This window comes from Thunnus albacares, chromosome 17 (assembly GCF_914725855.1).
Source record: "Thunnus albacares chromosome 17, fThuAlb1.1, whole genome shotgun sequence".
Taxonomy (NCBI): Eukaryota; Metazoa; Chordata; class Actinopteri; order Scombriformes; family Scombridae; genus Thunnus; species Thunnus albacares.
The window spans coordinates 7,290,927-7,313,675 of record NC_058122.1 but is presented as its reverse complement, the minus strand read 5'-3'; the positions used below and the strand labels follow the sequence as shown (position 1 = coordinate 7,313,675).

Sequence of the window (22,749 nt, the reverse complement as noted above, 5' to 3'; positions counted from 1 at the left end):
CGAAACCTCAGCCATGCACTGTAATTTGCTCCTATTTGTGCTTTCTCGTAACCAGCCAAACAGATAAAGCCTCTGTTTAGCCTGTCTCGAAAACAGGACTCAGGGACTGTGCCTACCCAAGGAGGTGGTACTGTATCGTGTCCGCTGCAGAGTGGCGTAGCTGGGCTTGTCTGAGAGCAGGATGCGGTGGGTTGGATGGACCACGATTTCGCCGTTCCTCTGGAGGGACGCACACCTGCGAAATGTCAAATCCAGCTTAGTCTGGATGTTGCTGGAGCTGTGAGCACGCTTAATGTCTACAGGGTCATGACTCCCGGCCTTTCCGTTCACCAGCTGCATTTTGCAGCTTTGGTTGTCACAGCAGGGGGCGATGTTGGCCCTCCTCTCCTCTAGTGCCACTGTGGTCAGCGTTCCATTGGAGAGGGACATTTTGGCCAAATTACTACATGCCAGCTTTCCCAGTTGTCCATGGCCATTCATACGCCTATCCTGCCCCTTGATTGGTGACCTTGGAATGTCTTTTTTCATGAAACCAGGTTTGAAAAATGACAAGAGGCTGTCGTGGCTCCGACCCTCCTGCCCCTTTTGCCCCCTCCTGTCCTCAGCTTGAATGACCATCTGTAGTAGATCTTTTTGTGCCCTGGAGGTCCCCCCTGTCTGCACCTTAGCTCTTCTCAGTGTGGAGTCTCTGCTTGGAGGTGCACTGTGGCTGATATGACCTCCTAGAATAGCCCCTCTCTGGAGCTGCAGGTCAAGGGTCCTGCCCTGGTCCTGTCTAGCTCTCTTAGATGACCTCTGCCTCAGAGAACTGTCATCCCTGCCTTTGACATTGCTGCTGACGTTTCTCTCTGCACAAGGTCTGCTCTGTCCCTCTGGTATTTTGGGGGAGTAACAAGTATCCGAGCTGAGTCTTTCTGTACAGCTGAGGCTGCTGCCACTCGGTGAGCTGCAGTCCTGTCCTACTTCAAAGGCTCTTCCCTGGGCATTCTTTAGTGGTGGCGTGGCCACCAATGTTATGATAGGGTCTTTGGTGCATCGTGGCCGGCGCCCGGACTCCAGATACTCCACCAGCTCTCCGGGCTGGGTCTGGGCTGAGTGTTTAATGCGGTCCTTGGAGCCAAAGGACCACCGCAGTGGCAGAACTTTGCTCAAAGTCTCTTTGGGCTTAGTTGGCGATCTCATGCTTACACTCCTGCCTTGAGTCCCGCGGACAAACGGCTTGGCTTCAAATCCATCTACAGGAAGAAACAAGATATATCAGCTGCTCCTACTAAAATATGTATGTTATAAAATCGATTTGTTGTAGATAGCCAGTGAAATATTGATATAACAGTATGCAGATACATTAAATACATAAGTATGAAAATTTGATAAAGGTTCAGGATGAAATATTTCAAAACTAACTAATAACATCTAATTCACTTAGTTGCAAAGGTAAATATTTAGAGACTAAAGTTATATAACGGAATAGTTTGACATTTTGAGAAATATGCTTATTTGCTTTCTTGACAAGAGTTAGATGAGAAGATGTAGACCACTCTTGTTTCTGTATGCAAAATATGTAGCTGACACCAGACAGCGGTTAGCTTAGCTTAGCTTAAATACTGGAAACAGGTGAAAACAGCTAGCCTGGCTCTGTCCAAAGGTAACAAAATCCACCCTCTAGCACCAAGAAGTAGTCCGGCAAATAACCAGCTGTTTCACATTAAAAAAAAAAAAGTCAGACTATTTCTTGGCTGGGACGAGTTCATAGGGAAGTGTTAGGTGTTATTAGGAGGATTTTGTTGCCTTTGTACAGAGCCAGGCTAGCTGTTTCCCTCTGTTTCCAGTCTTTGTGTTAAGCTAGACTAACCATCTACTGTATAGGCTCTAGCTACATATTGACAGTACAAAAATAAGAGTGGCTAACCTTTCGCAAGAAAGTGCAAAAGCAAATTTCTTCAAAACATTCACGGCACTGGACTTACCAAGCTCTAGAGTATATAATGTGCTGGTCTTATTGCTTATTCAAAGCAAAACAATAACTTGTGTATTCTATTTGTAACAGTGTATATTAAAACTATTCCATATACTTACTTATGTCTACTGTTTTGGGGGGTTCGTCTCCAAACACTGGCAGTTCAGGAGACTCTGGGGCCTGTGTGGGCCCTGGGGGTCCAGAGATGGGTCCTGCTGACACCAAGCTGCCTCTCTTACTGCCTCCTGTCAGCCGGACAAGCCAGTGGTCAGAGGCGGATGAGCTGGTGGAACCTGCAGAAAGAAGAAAAGAAGCTAATGGAAATGTGTTTTTGCTATCAATTTATTTTAAACAAACCATGGACAATCATAAACACAAAGGACGGGAGAAGCCATCCCACAGCAGCATCTATTACCCTCACAAAAGCCAAAGGCCATCCGTCCACAGTGCAAAATGAAATCTGTGATCACGGGGAATCATCAGCATTTTCACCCATCTGTGAATACCCTCATTATGCTTGTACTTCTCTGATGCTGAAAATGGTGACCTTTGCTGGCAATAGGCTGGCTTTTCTCTACAACCATTGAGAACCTTTATTTATGCAGACTAAAAACGGCAGTCTAACTGAAAAAGAGCACTGACACTAGTCAAAATGAGGACAGCAAATAATTCCACCTGACTGAAAAAAAGTAAACAAACTGTACATAATGATGGTGTGAGGTATAATGATACTTCTACATTTCCTCCATTATTTCTATATTGTGTCACAAGGATGTATAGCGGATTTAACCTGACTGTTCTCAATATAACAAGCCACCACAGAGAATTTAAAAGGACTAACCAGTGACTGAGGAGCTGGCAGACCAAGGGGGGATGTTGTTTCTTCTTTGATAGAAGAGGATGTAGGCTCCTCGTGTGCACACCTCCCCCTCTGGAACCGGCTCAGCACTGCTGTCATCATAACTGTACCACTGGCCGTCCACTGAGTTCCTACAAAAGGCTGCAATCACAATAAGAATGGAAAGAGTTCATGTGAGAACTTCCAGAAAAAACGCCACTGATTCATATCAATGTGGACTTCAAAAGCATATTGTTATGATTTTACTTGTTGTCGACTAATGAAAAGTCTTAGAATGTCTTCAGTTATCAGACCTGTGTAATGCCCGCCATGCATTCCTCCATGGTGGTTGCACACAGCATACAGATCGTACAAGAAATCAGGAGGAGCCAGGTCAGGTCGCCGGGACTGTTTCCAGCCTGGCTGGGGAGGGGCCTGATGGGCGCCGTGGTTGCGGTTCACCATGTGAGGCGTCATATCCAGGCCCGCCATGGGGAAATGAACGAACGTGGTGAGCTTGTTCCTCCGCTCACCCACCTGCCTGAAGCGCTTCAGGTGGAGGATGAGGATGTCCGGGAGCGTCCACAAGCTCATCTTCACCATGCCCTGCTGCAGCTGCTTACAGTGAGGGCACTTCCAGGCATCATCTGGGGCGAGCTGGAAGGGGGGAAAGAGAGAGGAAGAGGGTGAGACAAAACAGAGAAAAATAAGCAGACGGTGGAATCGTCTCTGCCTGCTCCCGATAAATCAAAAGCCAAACCTCTTTTGTTTTCTAACTTGGCTTAGTCATATTCTTGGAAATGATGTATGACTGAACCTAGAAATTTCATTTGGAACAGGAAGTAAAGCTTGAAGCTGTTGCCATGGCTACTGCTTTTGTTCACTTTTCCCGCCTCCCTCTGATTGCCATCATGAATACTGGGCAGTGATGAGTTATTGTATTCAACAAGGTCATTCATTTAAACTCCACAGTGAAGTTTTTCTCTTGTTCTTTGTGAATATCTTTTCTTCTGTAAGAAATGTCAGCGTTGAATCACAAGTCAGCCATAATTCAGCAATGATTATGAAATTATGCCTTCATCTTTTATGGCTTAGATAAACTGGCCTGGACTGGTCATAACACACACTAACCTATTCTGACAACAGTCTCACTAATGTGCCGAAATGTGACAGATTTCATTCAGATGTCCCACTTACAAGTAGTGAGAGAAATGTTAATATTGTGATTGCAATATTTATGATTCACATTATTAATAATTTGCAGAGCTGCCTGGGATTCTCAAAGGCATTTAGGAAATGTAGGAATATTAATGAGGGAGAAGGATTAGATGTCATTTAAAGGATTTTAACATGGTAATAAAATGTATTTTCTGGAAAAAGCATATCAGACGCACATTATTGTTCCAAGAAGGATAGTTTTATATGTCTTAATACATGTCTGGAGGGGATCTTAAATACCTGTTTGTATCACCCGTACATTATGAGCAACCAACTTAAATGTTGATTAGTTGGCTCATTTAGAGCAACATTTGCACAGACCTACAGCAGTGCCTCCCTCACACCTGGAGCTCCACTGGGTGGTCACACAAAGTAACAACAGCAGCAATCTGAGACATTATTAATACACTCTATGGTGATTGGGTGCTAGCTGTACTGTATTAATAATAATTAATGGCCAAATTAGTAATAGAGCAGCACAGTCCCTCATTTATTTTACTTTATTTTAGAAGTATTTACAATTAGGTGGTTCAGCCCAGGTTAGGATGATGAATAATTACTGTTATAATGATTTTTGAGACAAGGATATTAATAATTTATATTGAGGCTGCAAATTATAAATTGAAACCAGCTCGCATTCAGAATATTTGTGTGATGTGTTTTTAACTGAAAATATAAAAAATAATGAGCTGTTGCAAAGCTCAGAAAAAAAGTCATGAACTAATAGTGCTGACTGAATTGTACGACAGTAACAGACTGTTGAATGCAGCAAATGATATTTGATGAGCAGCACTGAAACAAATGGTGTTACATGACAACTGCTTGTGTTGAATCACAAACACTCCACATGATGGCAATAGCCTACTCAAAACCTGTCCAACTCTGCCCTTTACTGCCTACAACAAGCACAGTAATGTTTAAAAAAGAGAAAAAAAAATTTTTCCTTGTTGATTTTCACTGTCTTCATCGGTCAAATGAAGCACTTGTCGTTCACATGTGTATCTGAGCCACACATAGTCACACACATACCAACTTTCTACCATCACCACCTGTGGATCACAGTTAACCTGCCCTGAGGAGGTTTTATTGTCATGAATTATGTTTTTTCATTGTGTGCATCCCTTACAGCCACCAACTGTCAATATGCATTGCTGCCCTCTGCAGTCAGCAGAGACGTATCACACTATTAGACAAAAAATCCACATGGTACCTTTCATAGAGATAAAAATTAAGACTGCCTTAAGTATTTTTTCATTCCAAATTTATGATGTGTTCATATAATTTCTTATCTGTTTAAATAATGCATATGAAAGTAAAAGTAAATGTTAAGAACAACCCAAATCTATCGGTAGAATATACAAACTTCAGTTAACTAACCTCAATTAACAATGATTTGATATTCCGCACTGTTCCTGTTTAAAAATCTGTTGTGGACACTATGGCTTGAAATCATCCAAAATAAAATCTTGCCTGGACAAAGTTTCATATATAAGAATAATAAAACACACATAGACGTTGAATCCATAGTTATGTCTGTAAGTTGGTCGTAGAGGAGTTAAGCAGCTGATTGATGTCTTATCAATAACAACAGCTGCTGCAGAATGACAAAACTGTTACAACTACGATAACTTACACTGTGCAAAATAAAATGTGAAACAGCATTTACACGACATTTTCAACAACTGCAGTTTAGGTATTTAACCCTGATCCACAACATCTTAATGGAGCTGCTGATTGTCATAAGTATCACATGTTTAAGATAACAGACCCACTACCTGTTCTTCTTTGGTGTAGAGCTGGAAGCACTCATCCAAAGTGCAGCTGTACTGCTGGACGTGCTGCTGCTGCTGATTCCTCACACTCTCTGCATCCTTCACCACCTCCTCCTGAATGTTACCAAACAGGCTGCAGCCCCAGACACAAAGGGTTTGTTATAGAGCACATGTGGAAAGGAGTTTTATAATAGGCAGGTGGTGGTCTGTGATATAAAACATACTCACCAGTCTTTGATTCTGTACTCCCACTCAATGATGAGCTTCACGTGTGGAGGTCCTCCTGAGCCGCAGAGCTTCAGAGCTCTAAAAGACATGAGGGTGAAAGGTCACCCGGTGACGAAGAAGAGACATCTGCACAACCCACTCCTCTTTAATGTGTGAGACTGGATGTTTATGCATAAAAACGCTGAGATTTTCCTGCATTTTGAGGCTTTGAGTCATTTACTGAATCATGCAGTTACAACAGCCTTTTTACAATCATTGAGTGAATGTGTATTGAGGCTTTTTAACCACTGGGTGTCAGCATTATCACAGTAAGTAATGAAGCATGAGTGGCTTGACGCATACTTTGATAAGTACACTTTTGGACAACACTGGATAATATTAGCTTTTTGATTGTTTATCATTTTGTGTGTGAGAGTATGAGGGATTTTATTGTGGATTTAGTTGAGCTTGCTTTAAGTAAACTAATGTATGTACAATATAAAGGTACAATCCACTGATTTTTGTTGTAGCACCCATAACTTTACACAGTTCACATAGTTCACAGCTGTGTTTCAAAACATAAACAGTGAATTGACAAGATAATCATAACTCAAGGTCCACTTACTATTTTTTTTTTCCTGAGCTCTCAATCATATCTTAAAGATCCCCTCCAGTTATGTTTTAAGATATATAAAAATACTCTGCTTGGTATAATAATATGTGTCTGATATGTTTTTTCCACAAAAACATCCAATTCCCTCATTAAAATCCTTAAAATGACTAAAATGTCTACTTCTTCTTCCTCACTGAAAATGACAAAATCTACAAATATTTTTCATTTCCAAAGTTTAACTGCTGGACACAAGATGTGTCCTACTTCACTCAAAAGTTCATTCTCAGTGTATGTGTATTGAAGAATTGCAGACAAGTTTCCACATCATGCTTGTGTTAGACCATGATTGCATTGTGATGTCACAAAACATGCACCAAGGCCCATCCCTTAACCTCCCTCCTCAGCAGATGAATATGCAAACAACATCTGCACATGCGTCATCCTGCATAGAAAAGCTCAAACATCCAACTGATGTAGCAATAAGCAAAGCACTTTTTTTTCCCACATTTTGAGTGGAGGGGGACTTTTCATCTAATCACACCATGCAGTCAAAAGTTCAAGAAAAAGCTAGTACTGTAAATAGACCTTGAGTTTAAGATTTGTCAAACTACAGTTTCCAAGGTCAAGATTGAGCTTTCATGCTATTGTACACTGTTGCAAAATCTGGGAATGTACAGGAGACAAAGTTTAACTTTGACTCTTGCAAGAAGCACTTTAACGACACTTTCATTACAAGAATGACTCAAAGAAAACTCCGTACACTTCCATACAAAGTGAAAGAACACGCTATTTTCACTGAACTGTGACATAGTGTATGTGACACTATTCACTATTTGTGAAAAATAAGAAGTGTAACTGTAAGAACTGTAAAAGTAAATACATAAATACATATGAGAGATTACATCAATATGTCCTCTGGTACAAGAAACAGCAATTTATATGACATAACATGTAGATATAGAGCGTTTACAGAGTCTGATGAAGGTGAACAAAGTAGTCTAAAACACTAGCACTCGTACATTCTTGTGCTGTTTGATGTGAGTTGACTTGGGGACAGAACACAATTCTGCATCATTAGAGTTCAAACACTATCATTACATTAGTTTCTAGGATACAGTGTGCTCCAAATTTACATTTCAAAAGATTTCAAAGGCATTTGCCCCCATCATTCACCATTCAACGAATGAATGAACTGTTCTTAGCAACTACACAAATGGAAGTCCTTTCAAGACCTTGCCAAAATGCCCTTTGAAACAGCAATTCACTTTTGCAAGTGAAAGCCATCAGACGTGCATTTGTGAAAAGGGATAAAAAGACTGCACATTTCAGTCAGTGGTGGAGATTTATTAACCAACTTACCTATACAGCATGAATAGAATTGTTGGACTATCTATCATTCTTATTAAACACCTGTGTAAGTGAAGTAATTCATTTAATCACCAATGTTATGATCTATGACCTTTTCATACTGTAATGATGTTTTCTCTTGAGATCATGTGCTTTGTCTTGTGTAAGCAAAATTACTGTCTCGTCAGTTATTAAAGGAGAATCGAAAAAGCTTATTTCCAGGTAAATGATGCACATGATGACCCTGAATCTAAGAAGTCCTTGTTATTTATAGAAGGGAAAGTTTGACTGACAAGGAGTGAAACTGGTGTCACACAGGGGTTGCGCAAAGGTCATACAAATAGGGTATATTTAAGTAGTTTAAGTTATATAAGTTACTGATCACGCATTTATTCTTCAAAGCTTGCATTGATGTACTGCTTCCCATGTGCATGTAATCAAGAGGTCTTGAACTCAGAAACCTGGATTGAGATTTTTGTTTAATTGAATTAACCCTTACCCTTTCCACGACAAGTTGTTGGTGTAAAATCAAGTCTAACCTTTACAGTTGATATGGTATACATTTGAATTAGTTAGTAAATAAAATCAAGCATTGGCTACAGAACATCAGCATAGACGATGCCAATAATTAAAAAATCCTGTAATTAACAATATGAGCAGCCATACTGGTAACATGTGTTTTTATGACAAAGTGTCTTCAGTAACTGGCAGCCTGCCTGTAGTTTCTCAAGAAATGCTTTATTAGATTAGATTAGTGCTGATTTAAATTGCATTAAAATTGATTGCATTAGATCAAATTTGAATGAGCATGTGGGAAAATTAGGTCATTTCTGGGTTTAAAATTTTGAACATAATACCAGCGCAAAAGAACATATTTAGATGAATCTAATAATCCTTTAGTCTAATAATACAAGACTGTGGAGGCGAGACAGCAATAACATACACTCTGGACTGCATGTTTACTGTACTCACACCTGCAGAAATGTGTTTTACCTGCTCTTATTGACAGGTATAACATGGAAGTAGAATGTATACTGTATATCTACTCTAGAAATGTGTCCAAAAATATTCCTGTCAGACACACTTGCATGAGGAGGATCTTTTTGCATGAATTTTTCTCACTTTTATTTAGCATAACAGGCTCTGCAACTGTGGCTGCTCCCCAAAGCTGCAGAGAGGGATTCAAGATTCAGCAGGGAGAGCGATCAACACCCTCAAGACTGTGAAGAAGGGAAGCCAACAGACATATATACTGTCTCACTGAAATATAGGATACACGCAATGCATTAAGAAATAGAAATTCTTTGTGTGGTAACTAGAACAGAGGGAGCTGTGGAGGAGGAGATGGAAATCAATTACCACATCCAGAACAGTTTCAACAGCCCGTTGATGATGGTGTGTGTGATGTCAGTCCTCTACTAGAATTAACTTTCCACCCCTTACCTGTCGACAGCAGGGTGGTAGAGCGGCCGCCCGTCCTGAGGCGACAGGTAGCTGTAAAATGCTGATCCTCCCACCACACGGATATTGAACAGCACTCTGGTATTCTGTAAAGAGGAACACAACAGAATCTGGGTATTTTATGCTTTTCATAACAAGACTCTAAACAACAACACATAAAACTTAAAGGTCTTTACATCTCCTACACAAAGTCTCCCACATGTCCTCTTCCAAATACCGTAGGTTCAAACACTTGAGATCTAATTTTCAATGATCGCAGTTGTGCTACAAACTAAACAACATTGGTGTGGTATGTTAGAGAAAACACTAGTTTGTGCCTTAAGATGCAGCAACCCAAGCAAGCACCAGTGTCTTTATATAACCCAACAGATCTGCAACTTTACCATAGTACATTCAAAAGTGTACCACGGTAGCTTTTCTCTTTTTCCATGTGCTGTCAGGTTCACAAAAAATGTTTTATCTCTGATTGTTAAGGTCTGAACAGAGCGCCGCCACCACTACATTTCATGATGTTGCTGCTTCTAGTTATTATTCATCCATCATGGTGTTGCACAACTCTGATGTTATAGTTTCATGATGGCAAAATGAGAACACATAGCTCAGGATTTTGAAGAAGAAGCAGCAGCAGCAGCAGCAACATTTCTCACCACTTTTACTCAGTTTGGAGACTTCAGGCCATAAAAATGTGGGCTGAAATGGTTTGATGAATCCAACATGCACGCTCAAAAGATTAACTACCATAGTTAAGGATAATGGTTTGTGTAAGTACTGATGTGTCCCTTTTTTAGTTTGATCAAAGCAGAGGATGTGATGTGAAGTTTTCCAGACAGCAAATCAAGGTGTTTTGAACCTCCCTCTCCTTCCTCCTTCTACCACCTGGCATGTTTCATATGTCTTCAGGCCTCATCTTACTATCCCTATACTATATACAGTATATGATGATGTTTTTTTTTTTACTGCATGATAGTCCCCAACGAACCAGACAGATTATCTGATATAATTGATGGTCACGTTAAATACTGCAACAAATAATTATTTCTCTCTCTATTAACAACATTTTGGTCCTCAGGTAAAATTCATACAGACTAACAGCACCGATACTATATGTAAATGTTAACAGCCAGAGAGAAAAACACAGACATTGAGCCACGAGCATCAGATGAACTGAGGAAGATCTGTCTCACATTTATTGTCCCCCATGATGAAAGGGAGCAACCAGGGATTGGGGTCACTCTACTCCATCTATTCATCTTTCTCAATGGCACATACAATAAGGCCAAAAACTACAGAATTTCTATAGAAGGCTTGTGCCTTGGCAACTGAACTGTCATTAAAATTTAATACTATAAAAGCAGTGTGTAAGACCAACTTTTAAAAACAAAACAAAACACTACAAGTTGATATTATGGCTCTTGAGCAGATGTTCAAAACAATCTAAAAATGCTGAATTGACACTGAGCTTATGTATATATTTTCACACTTCCAGGGTTATATTTAACACAGACAATTTGGCTGTGTGTGGGCTTAGAGAGAAATAAAAAGACAGAGGAGAACAAAGTGGGCAATTATGGAATATAGGTCAAGACCTGCACTTGACATTTTGAGCTCACAGTAGTTCAGCTTAAATCAACATGTACGTAGCACCTCAACATGGAGCACTGTTTAAAATTTAGTTTGCCTTCAAAGTAAAAACATGAATAAACCCATAGATAATCAGGCTTCTCTCTCATATTATTCTCAGCTGGTTTGAAAAGCCCAAGATGAGAAGAAAAAAAAAGAAAGAACAAATAAAGGACTAATATCTTTTTGTCTTGCTTATATTACTCTGAGATCTGCTTAGATTGGAGGTGCTTTAGGAATGAAGGAGCGCTTTGCAAAAATGAAATTGATTTCCTCTCGTCCCAGTGAAATCTCGTGTGTAGCTGCTGGCTGAGCTCAAACACAAACACCCACTCGGAGTTCTGTGAGGAAAGCTAGGTCCAGCAGGATCTTTCTGATGACAAGGAGTCCACCAAAGCAGACAGCACATTCCTGGAAAATATTGACATGCTGAACACATGAACCCACTGGAATGCATAAACCTTGAGGGAAATTACTCAATACTCTTGAATTAATGCCTCATATATTCAATATACAGTACTATTAAAAGTATCAGTATGGCAAGAGCCAGTCAGCTGCAGAAATGCTGCAGGAGTTTTGTTTTTGTTTCCCATAGAACATATGACAAAAACCACTCTGATGTCTAAGTAACATATAACATTTTGCTCTACTACTGATGTTCGCAGATCAACAAATTTCCCAGCAACTATAGCTTTAATGTAACTTTAACCTTTAGTTTACAACATAAGATGTTAATTTTTTTTTCAAAATTACAGTATGGGTTGAAGACAGGACAATAGGAAGTGAGTCATTTCACGGGATCATTTGCCCTCATTTTGAGTAGACATGCAGAGCGGTGAAACAGAGTATATTATATTCTCTCCTGCACGTCAACAGTATGTGTTTGTGGACACTACAGGCATCAAATCTCTCTGTGGTGCTTTGGTGCCGTGTATTGCTTTTCCAGAGAACTAATCAACTTTTCTGCGTGTTCATTTTCAGCCTGCTGCATAGAAAAAACAACAACCCGGAATGCCAGATGACAAGTGCAAACCCAAAATGAGTTTTCTTTTCATTACAGACTGGCTTGGGCTCACTACGAGTTCCAGTAAAAGGCTTGTGCGTACATGTGAAGACCACCCAGAGTCCTGCTAATTCCATCTTCTCAGGAATAGGGTTCTTTCCCCGAAACACAGGTTCAAAAACCATGGGAAAGTTCTTTTAAAATATGATACAAACATGTGCACACACTCCAAAGGTCTTGTATTTGCAAAGCTATTCAACAAGATCATTCACCAGGTCTCAGCATTGCATACCTCCAGGTTGAGTAGACCATATGCTAAACTGGACAGCGATTGTCCAATAATAGCTTCAGCAACTGTGACAAGGCACAACCTGTCAATGTGGGATGTTGAAGCGGCCAAAACCAAAAATACAAGAGCAAAAGTGTAAAAAATTGATTAAACAGTGTGTTTGTCAGCTCTAATGTAAGCTGCAAATGTTAGCATGTCCAGCTAACTGGCTTACTGCCAGTATCCAGCATTACAACCAAGACCTGGGGCATTTCATACTACATTATTTTGTGGGGTTACAGGTTATGTTAAAATGTCTCATTCAAGACTAGCATGTTCACTGTGTAGTATTTCCCCACTGTATGGAAATTGGTCCTGGATACTAACATTACTATATCAGTTTTTAGAGTTAGCTGCTCTGTTGCGCTTAATTGGATTTGTGGGAATTTATCATGGCTGTATTACAAGAGCTGGATACCGGATCGAAAATGGTGCCTATTCAGTCCAATAAGAATTGCTCACCTGGTGCATACACCCAAAAAGTTTTTAGCTTCCGAGTTTACTTTTGGGGGTACTGAATATGCGCAGTAGTGTTTCTCCCACTTGGCCCATAGACTTTACATTGTGATGATGTCACAGATTTTTACAAAAATTGAAAGTACAAACTAAAATTCAGTCAGTTGGAAACATTAAAAAGTCTGCCTGAGATGACATATTCTCTAAAAACTAATGAAGCTGGCTTGGTTTAGTTGATACAATCTGCTAACAGTTGACATTTCAGCTGACTAAACCGCTGGTTGCTGGCTAGAAATGAGAAGCCTGCTTTCGTTTATGTCTGTTTGTAATCTAGGACCAATTATTTCAAAAATTACTAAAGATTCAGAGTGGTAAATCTGCCACTATAATCACTGTAAACTGCATTACAGTATCTGCGGTGCAAGAATAGTAAGATTGACAGGCAAAACAACAGTAACAAAACAACAGCGGGGCAGGACTAAATGAGTGGTCAATTGTTAAGTTTCAGACAAAAGTCTTGTACAGTAAAACGCTGTGCTGTGTCTGTGTGTGTGCATGTTTTTTTTCCCCTCCAAATAGAGGCAGACAAAAAGGAATATGTGAGAGTAACACCAGAAACAGGGGCGTGTAAACACATTATTGGGTGTATGTGAAAGACGGTAAATGTGAGAGGAAAATATGAACAAACAAGGCATCCAAGAGATCTGGTCAGGCTCTGAGCAGCGTCACCCCCCTGTCAGCGTGACTGCCGAGAAGAGGAGGAGAAAACCTGTGAAAATTCATTTCAGAGTCCAATCGAAGCAGTGTGTGAGCATGAGGCTTCTACGGACGCTGGTGGAGACTGAAAAGTTTATGATGTTGCCCGTGAGAAAATCCTTGGTCTTGCTTTGGACCAATCAGCGTTCAAATGCACCAAGTTTAATCACTCTGTGTTCAGTGAGGACGGTGTGAGGTGAGGAATGTTTGCCGCATTGTTTGTGCCTGACAAGGCAAAAGATCTCCAATTACAACCCAGGCAAAGAGCACAGAGTTTCATTATGTTGTGAGTTTGAGCATTATGTGTGTCAGTCAGTGCCTCTAATTACGCTGTATGTCAAATGCTTTAGTTGTCCCCTCAACAAAAATGTAGTACTCTTCTGAGTTTGCACCAATGAAGCCTCGCTGGAGAAGGTGTGCATGTGCGAGAATGCTTGTCTGAGTGTTCATCAGTGTGCTGTAGTGTACTCTATTGCTAGATTTGCATTAGCGAGCATCAAGCCATTCACTGCTACACAGTCATTAGCAGGGAAAATGGCTGTCAGAAAGGCTGTGTTTTTTTGTTTTTGAATTGCATCTTTGCTGAAGCTAAAATTAGACAGAGGCGGAAAAATCCACTTGTGAGTGTAATTCATTGATGCAAGAAACTACAGATTCTGTTTAGATGAAAGATTTAGAGCAAACATCTGCTCTGAGCATTGCTTCTTTCTTGGCAGAGGTAGGCTCCAGCAAACTGATTATACTGTACGAGCCTGGTTTTAATTAAATGTCTGACGGCGTGGGGCAGAATGGAGACTACAGATCTCCAACAGTCACTGAAAACGTTGCACCTGACTCTTCTCTTCTCTCTCCTGGCACTTCTCAAAGAGCGCTGAGTTATGTGCAGCAAACTGGTCGACAATTTTCCTGTACAAGCCATGCCCCCCCCCACACACACACACAGACACTGATTGGAAATCCGTTTGTCTGCCTGATTAACAGCCTGCTTCTAGACACAATCATATGCTGAAACACAGGCAAGTACAACAGTACAAGCAAGTGAGCAAGCAGAAACAAGCAAGAAAATGGAACCTGTGGCTTCAGTGAAGTAAATAATAGATTTGACATTGACACACAGCAGGGGTGCGTCTAGGCAAGATAAAAGGTATAGGTATACATAGGTAAAACAAAGAGGCACAAGTTGCAGAAATACTCCTGCACAGTGGCATATCTGACTGTTGTTATTCTTTCTTTTCTTTACCACATAGGACATGATTCCTCCAGCATGCATAGGGCTGGGTATCGTTTAAAAAATTACAATACCAGTACCAATACCAGTACCAATACCAGTACCCTGTAAGTGATACCAGTAGAATACTTCATTTGATACCTTTTTTTCCCTACTTCATTTGACAGGTGTGTAGTATAGCAATACTTTCGTACGTTTTGGTGGCATCTTGGCATGCTGAACTGCCAACTCTGTCAAATACACCACCACAGACTGCATGGGTTGTAGCTGTCAATCAATCAATCACACTTTGCAAAATCGAAGAATGCTTGCAGTGATTGGCTACGGGGAAAACCCTACAAATAGTAATTTTTTTCTAGATCTGGGTACAAAAAAGATTGAAGGCAAGTATCATTTGACTGGAGAAGTTTAGATACTACTTGGTACTGGGTTATTTCGGTCAATACCTAAAGGTAACGAGTACTGCAGCCCTAAACACGTAGTAATTAGGATAGCATGCAGTGGACTGCCATTGTGCGTTATCTATGTTCATCAAATTACCATGCACCTATATATTATAGAACTACCCATCAATATGGATACTATGTATACGGCATTATACTTTTATTGCACTATTATTAATATTATACCAGTAACATATTTTTTTCCTGTATTGTGTTACTTGTTAATTGCACTACTCAATATCCCTCTGCAAATTGCCCCTCAGGGAAAAATCAAGTGTTTTGAATTAAATTGAAATGAAAATGTGCTGTTTGTTTATCATTATATCCGATGTTTTAGTCTCACAAACAGTGGCAAGATAAACAAACCAACCATGCCTGTTTTTTACCATAAAAATTAAAGGTTTATTCACATATAAATTGGAATAATCTCACAAATGATGGAAAATCAGCATTTTGTGTGTCTCTCAAATGATGAAAAATAAAAATATTCAGTAGCCTTTATGCTTGTATCACAAAACAAGATAAGCTGGTCAGCTAGCTAACTTTGGGCTTAACTTAGGCTTTCCTGTATCACAGTGTCAGAACTGCATTTGTATTTGTATTATTTTAATAATTAATTTCTTTCATTCCTGACATTCCTTATTGGTTCAATGTAGAGTTGGCCTCTGTATTTCTTCACTGCAGTTCAGGAGAGAGAATTTGTTAATTCAGTCTTTTTAGACTCAGTGCGGTGATTACTGTAAATAAAAAGTATAACCATTTTGTTTTTTACTAAGTAAGATTAGCTATCAGTAAACCATACACTCAACACTGTATTCAGATAGACCTAATCAAGCCTTATTTTTTTTCCTTCAATGTTTATTAATGACTTAGTTATTGTATCTGTAGTTGCTCTCTCTAGCAACAGAAACCATGCTCGTTTTAATTCTTGTAATGCTTTCTATTAATCCTTTGGTTTGAATTTTGGTGGTGGGTTGAACCGTTTGTTTGCATTTGGATCACTGGTTATACCTAAAAAGTAGCCGCAAACCTTTGCCATCAGAATATCTTTGACTGTACTTTTAGCTCCAACTTGTTGAAACTTCTTGTGTCCCTTTAAAAGCATTTCAATCATTAACTGATTTTGTAATTGCAATGTTATTTACCTACTTTAAAGTTCTTTCATTTGACGTTTTGATTGCTTTTTTGATCCTGTGTACATTCAAGAAAGAACTTAACATGCTAAGACTCTGTTTAACAGCCTTTGACTTCCTGAGAAAGCCCAATATTTACTTTTAATATTGGCACTATAAAGGACAGAGTGTTGTTGTAGCTGGAGACTGGAGCAGCAACAGAAAATGTGATGGGCCAATAATACTACTGGTCAAACATGACCATGCCGCAGAGCCACTGAAGTGGTTTTGAACAAAAGAATAAACTGCTTTGTCCACAATCCATTTATTAACACATGAAACAAGAAACAAATGATGAGGGAGAGCAGCCACATGTGTCTCTCTGTCCCTGTTTCACTGTCTCTCTGTGTGTCAGTGACTGAGAACACTTTAACCTGTCCCAAATCAGTTAACCTGACTGGTTTGGTGTACCAGTGAGAGTAAACCAATTCCTCCCTGCCTCCAGCTGGTGCTTAGTGCTCTCCCACCTGTACCACACTGCGTCATTGTGCGGGCATGCTTTGCTCTGCCCCGAGCTGATAAACCTGCCATGGAACAGGTGCGCCAGCCGGCACGGCAGGAGGAAATCATGTCCTGTCTCTGCCTCCAGCTGGTGCTCCAAACACACCCGCCCACAGTACAAGGCTATTAAGTATAAGTTTTATAAGTGTCATGGAACAATTTCTATTGAAGTTAGAGGCTGGAACATATTTTATATGGCACACTGCAAGTTTAGCCCAAGGGCTTTCTGGTTGTGGTTGTATTTATTTTCATTGTATTCACATTCTGTTTAACAAAAATAATAAATTCTCCCATTCTGGCTGATTGTGGCCATTGCAGAATTTACTCAAAATGTGAAGGTTGGAAAAACTATCATACTTCTACAGTACATAATTATATATTTCTGTATCCTACTGCTTTAAAGGGGACATAACACGCTTTTTGTGATTTCCTGTCATTTATATATTCTTATTACATTGGATAAAAACATGGTAAAAGTTCCAAAACATGAGGTTAACATATGCAGGAGTGTGACCTGCAAGTCAAGAGTTATGGCGTCAGCCTGCTCAGAACGCTCCGTTTGCAAAGTTACTTCTACTTCCTCCTTGTGATGACATCAGATTATTCGACCATGCACACAAATGGCCATCCATTCCATAGTCTTTGTTGCTAAGGTTGTTTCTAAGGTTGTTACATGTGTGCGTTGTCTGCTTGCATATTTTGGATTAGATTCGGGCTCAAACATGTACGGATGTATTTGAGTAATTTCCATTTTGAATAAAGAATGAGAAAAAGAAGTGGAATCTTACTACTATAGTTTGTTTACGTAGCCTCCAGAACCGCTGGAAGTCTACTGGGGGCCAGCTTCCAAGAGCTGGCCAATCAGAGCAGAGTGGGCTCATCAGGATGGGCCTTTAAGACACAAGAGCTAAAGCGACCTGTTTGAGACAGAGGCTGCATAAAGGGCTAAAATAAGATAAATAAGGAGTTTTTTTGAATTTGAAATCATGCAAAGATATTCCATTAGGACCCCAGAACATAAATATAGACCTGGAAATGTACATGATATGTCCCCTTTAACTGGCAGAGAGTTGTGTATAATATTATTTTTATATTATTCTCTTGACTGCATGTGAACAGATCAGCATCTGCTGTGCTAAAGAGTCTGTATGGGAATCAATAAATCCCCCGCTTCTGGTGTGGTGTTTTGATATTCCCCTGAAGAGGGGCAAGAAAAAACTGAATTTGCTCACATGGATTAATTATCACATTAAATAATTAGTAGCTGTCCAGTACCTGTGCCTGTGCTCCATTGATCATCAGGTAATACAGTTTGCTGAGGATACTCTGCTGCAGCTGGTCCCAGGAAATAGACCGATCCTCCCTCATTAGGAATGGTGGTCCAAACCTTGAACAGGAACAGAGGACCAAAACAAGTTTCAAATGGCAGTTCACAACACATGCAGCTAGTTCACTTAAGCCCTGACCGACTCATACGTCCCCTTATCCTATTGTAAAGTAAATAATTATTTATTATCATTATCAGCATTAGAGCAGAATTCTCATTACTGCATATCTATAGAAGGACAGAAGGAGATAATAAGAAGTGGAAATAGCTGATGAGGAGAGGGACAACCATCCCTCTGAAAAGATAGATCACATGACACGTTTATTATAATGGACATTTAATTGAGGGCAGCCCTCCATTGTATGCTCAAGATTTATTAGTACGAGACCATGTGAGCATGCATGTGCATAAAGAGACATACAAAGACACACACAGGCACAGAGATGCACACAAAAATACACAGGGAATGACAATGGGGTACTATAAACTATAGATTTATCAGTGGCATTATGAGTAGAGGGTTATAAACGTAAAGTAAGCTTTGCTGCATTTGTAAAGGCACTACTTTGTTTTAGATTCCTGCAGACTTTGAAACAGAGTATAAATCAAACTGATCCTCTGTCTTAAAAGTTCCCATAAGATCATACGTCAATACCAAAATAAATTAGGTTGGATTACTCTTCAGGATGGCAAACATTAAAATTCTGTGGTAGCTGAGGAGCAACAGCTGCAGCAGCCACAACACACAAAGAGACAATATACACAACAAAATGGGAAAGAAAATGACTCAAAATTACAATCATTTCCACTGGATGCTGCTCAGAGACAAAAGAAATCCCTTCTTTTGCGGTAGGTTAACTAGCTTGGTTTGGATTGGATTTAGTATAATTCAAAGGTCTTTAAGCTTGTGTTAACAACTCTCTCCTCATTCCCATAGAGAATGTTTTAACTCTACCAGCCTAAACGTTCACACAGAATGCAGTGAATATCTTATAAATGAAACCTAGTGTGAGCCATTCCTGTTAAAGATTGTCACAATATTAGAGAAGTCTTAATTTATACTCTTTTACAGAATGACATCATGCAATTAATCATCCCTGTAAAAAAGAGACTTTTTTAATGGAATCATGCAGTGATCATCTATTATATACTTATGTAATACGAATAATTAATATTAATTTTATATCTGCCACCAGAGACGTGAGAATCAGCACTGAGATGTATCAGAAGTGAAATGTCATGAAATTCTTCACTTGCAAGAGAAGTGATGCAAAAACAATGAACATTTACATAAAATGTGAAACTTTATTCATTCTCATCTTCTGTGTTCTGTTGGTTTCGGAGTTTAAACCAACCAGCCAATGAAAACCAAGAGCTTTCACACTTTGCTGATTTTCAGAAATGTACCTATGATACTATTCTGCAGAGAACCAGAGCGAGAAGCAAGTATGTGACTCCAATGTCATTTTCTTGGCACAGATGAGTCCTCCAGCTGTCATCTGATGAGAGCGAGATAGGTGGGTGGTTTGATCAACGACGCTGAGGCGTTTGAAGGAGAAACTGAGACACCGACCCTCATGGATGGGATTGGACTTGCTCACAGTCGTGTTGGCACCTATATTGATCTCTCTGGTGTCTGATGGATCTCTATATCGTGCCAGATGTCAGATTCCTCAGTCGTCTGATTTGAAACTCATCTCACTGAGATAGATGTGAGTCCTTTCTGTTCCAGGGAGCCAACATGACCTTGGCGTCCTTCACCACCAGAGCGAGGCTAGATGTAAAAAGCGCACTGAACTACTCATATCTGCGGAAAAAAGCGTCAGTTTTCTCATTTTTAGCTCAATACTTTTTTAGCTAAAATGATGACTGTCGCTTTAATGATTTGCTCAGCTGTAACTGGCTAATATAAGCTAATGCTAACACTAAAACTCTGTCGGTTGGTTGAAAACTCTGTCTCAAGCTGAAAGGTTATAAAATGAGAACTGTGTAAAGTGTCCTTCATATGCGCTTGATGGCTACATATATGATATCTTTCTAAAAGACCGAGGCTAATGTTGTTAATACAACCCTTAGATGGTTTGAAATCTTATTATAGTGTAACATACTTGGACAAGCAACACAGTGGTTTAATCAGAGTGTGATTTGCTGGGGATTTCCCCCCCACTGGTCTATATATCCCTGCCTCTGCTGAGTTTTATCCCCGGTGGGAACAAAAATATATCCCCCTCACAGTGATTTATGCTGCTTCACTCGTAGACCATATAAAATATCAAAAATAAAAATAGGCTAATCTTAGTAAAGCGCTGCAACATGAGAACAGTTGTTAGTGCAAACAACAATAAAATCAGAGAGCTGAATTAAACAGTGACTTGCAAGAATGACATTATGTGTATTGGCACGTCTGGCCAAGTAGCGTTATCCACAGTACTGAAAGAAGCGTTGGAGGTTTAATTCTGGCATGTTAAATTAGCATTTAACCTTTGTTTTGTTGTATATAATTATATCTCCTATGTGTCCAGATGAGGAAAGCACAAGGCATGAACTTGACATCGCATTGCTGAAAGTGAAAATATCATGCTAATAAAAAAAAAAAATGGATAAATAAATAAATTAATTAATTAAAATATTCTTGCAAATGCAGTGGTGAAGTTCAAGTATCATAATTGTTTCATAATTATTTTATAAATGTTACTGTAACAGCTGCTTCATAATCTATAGGTCCACTGTGACTCTGATTTATTTTCATGAATAAAAACGTATCAAAAACACGCCCTACCCCTCTGATTTTTTTCACAAATCACACCCTGGGTTTAACAATATTTTTATATTAATATTTTCAAACAGTTGCTTCACTTTTACAAGAGAAACCACACAAAATAATGTAGTTAGCTAATGACATGGCTCTTAGATTTGGAATTAATGCTACATTACTACTATAGATAGTAAGCAAGTTAGAACTGCATGCTAACATTTGCAGCCTACGTTAGAGCAAATAAACACAGTTTAATCATTCTTTACAATTTTGATCTTGTGTTTTTGGTTCCAAACTCTTGAACTGCTGAGTATTATTCTTATTAGTGAGCCATGCACACCATCTCAGAATGTGAAGAAACATGAGTTATGGTTGCTACATTAGTTATGGTTGCTAAGCCATGATTGGACAATCACTGCTGGGGGATGGGTTTTGCAAGTGGTCAATTTATGTAATTACCTAACAGTCTGTTGGCCTGCTCCTGCAGCGTTGCACACCAACAGCAGAATCTTTACAGGGACGCCCTGGTTGAGGAACTCTGACGACAGCGTCCCAGATGCAGGTAACCTTTGACCCTCAGGACCAGTGGAGTATGGAGAGGATGGCAGGCTGTGATGGTACCCTGGCAGAGAAGGAATAACACAGGAGAAAGTGAGAAAGAGAGTGTGGGGCAAAGAGGAAAGAGGAAAGAGGCTCTAAGAGAACGATGAGCTAGAGGATGTTTTTTTTTTTTTTATTTTCTACAGATACAGTCACAATTTCTTGATAAATCCTGCTGATGCTGATCACATTCTTCACAGCACCATGCTTTCACATTGATACTGAGGCTGTGGTGATGAAATACATGATATTTCACATTTTCTCCTTGAAAGGAAGATGACTGATCTCATGTACTGAAAATGTGATCATTGAACTTAACACCTCTAACAGGGAGTGAGAAGGAGAATTGAGATATATAAAGTGGCGAGACAGCAGCTTTCTATTTGGGGAACAGTGAATCAGAGGGGAGAACAGATGGACCAATGGCTGCCTGCACCCTCAGCAGGAGGTATTATCTGATGCATCTTCTGCTCCACATCCTGTCCTGGTGGGGTGCCAAGCAGTCCCACTTCTCTCCCGTTCCCCTTGTGTCTCTAACAACACAGAGGAGTGTGACTGACTGAGCGAAAAGCTGAGATTATAAGATTCCAGTGAATCATGACGTCAGCAGAGCTGCGTTCTCGTCACTCGGCTGACAATCTCTGGGCTAAGCACGCAGGTCAGCGCCTCAGAAGTTCACGGTGATAAATCACATGGTAAATTAGACTCACAGACGCAGACGAGAGGGTATTGATTGGCTGTGCCGTCCCCAAACCACAACGTTTCATTCACGCTATTGTTTGCACCTGAACCATGATCCATCACAGCTGCCAATGGAAAATGCCATGGCTGAGCATCCTGTAACTGAGATCCATGCGAAGTAGCAAGCTGCTGCGGTCGCACATCCCTCCTCTTACAAAATAATTGGGGTGTGAGGATGTTAAGCTTTGCACTGCATGAAGAGCGAGACCTATTTAAAACTAATCAAACTCTACATATAAACCATCAAAGCTTTAACATTAAACCTCTGATTGCAGTGTTTTGACCCTGAGAATGACAGTAACGATAAGTATGCACAGCTTTTCATTTGTTAATGTCGGACTAATCAAGCTAGTAATAAAACTTCCTTAAATCATGTGGCGCAATTTACATGAGCAGTGACCTCTGA

General features: G+C 39.9%; 1 protein-coding gene across 1 annotated transcript in view; it reads right to left on the bottom strand.

Annotated features, from left to right (window-relative positions):
• The window catches only part of usp43b (ubiquitin specific peptidase 43b), a 69,061-nt gene that overhangs the window by 2,290 nt on the left and 44,022 nt on the right, over positions 1–22,749 (bottom strand). Inside the window, exons 7-15 of the mRNA XM_044331596.1 lie at positions 21,462–21,624; positions 18,196–18,307; positions 9,396–9,499; positions 6,014–6,091; positions 5,789–5,918; positions 3,110–3,452; positions 2,799–2,957; positions 2,077–2,250; positions 117–1,235 (exon numbers count right to left, since the gene is read on the bottom strand). Coding sequence (XP_044187531.1) covers positions 117–1,235; positions 2,077–2,250; positions 2,799–2,957; positions 3,110–3,452; positions 5,789–5,918; positions 6,014–6,091; positions 9,396–9,499; positions 18,196–18,307; positions 21,462–21,624 — 2,382 coding nt within the window. The remainder of the gene's footprint in view (positions 1–116; positions 1,236–2,076; positions 2,251–2,798; positions 2,958–3,109; positions 3,453–5,788; positions 5,919–6,013; positions 6,092–9,395; positions 9,500–18,195; positions 18,308–21,461; positions 21,625–22,749) is intronic.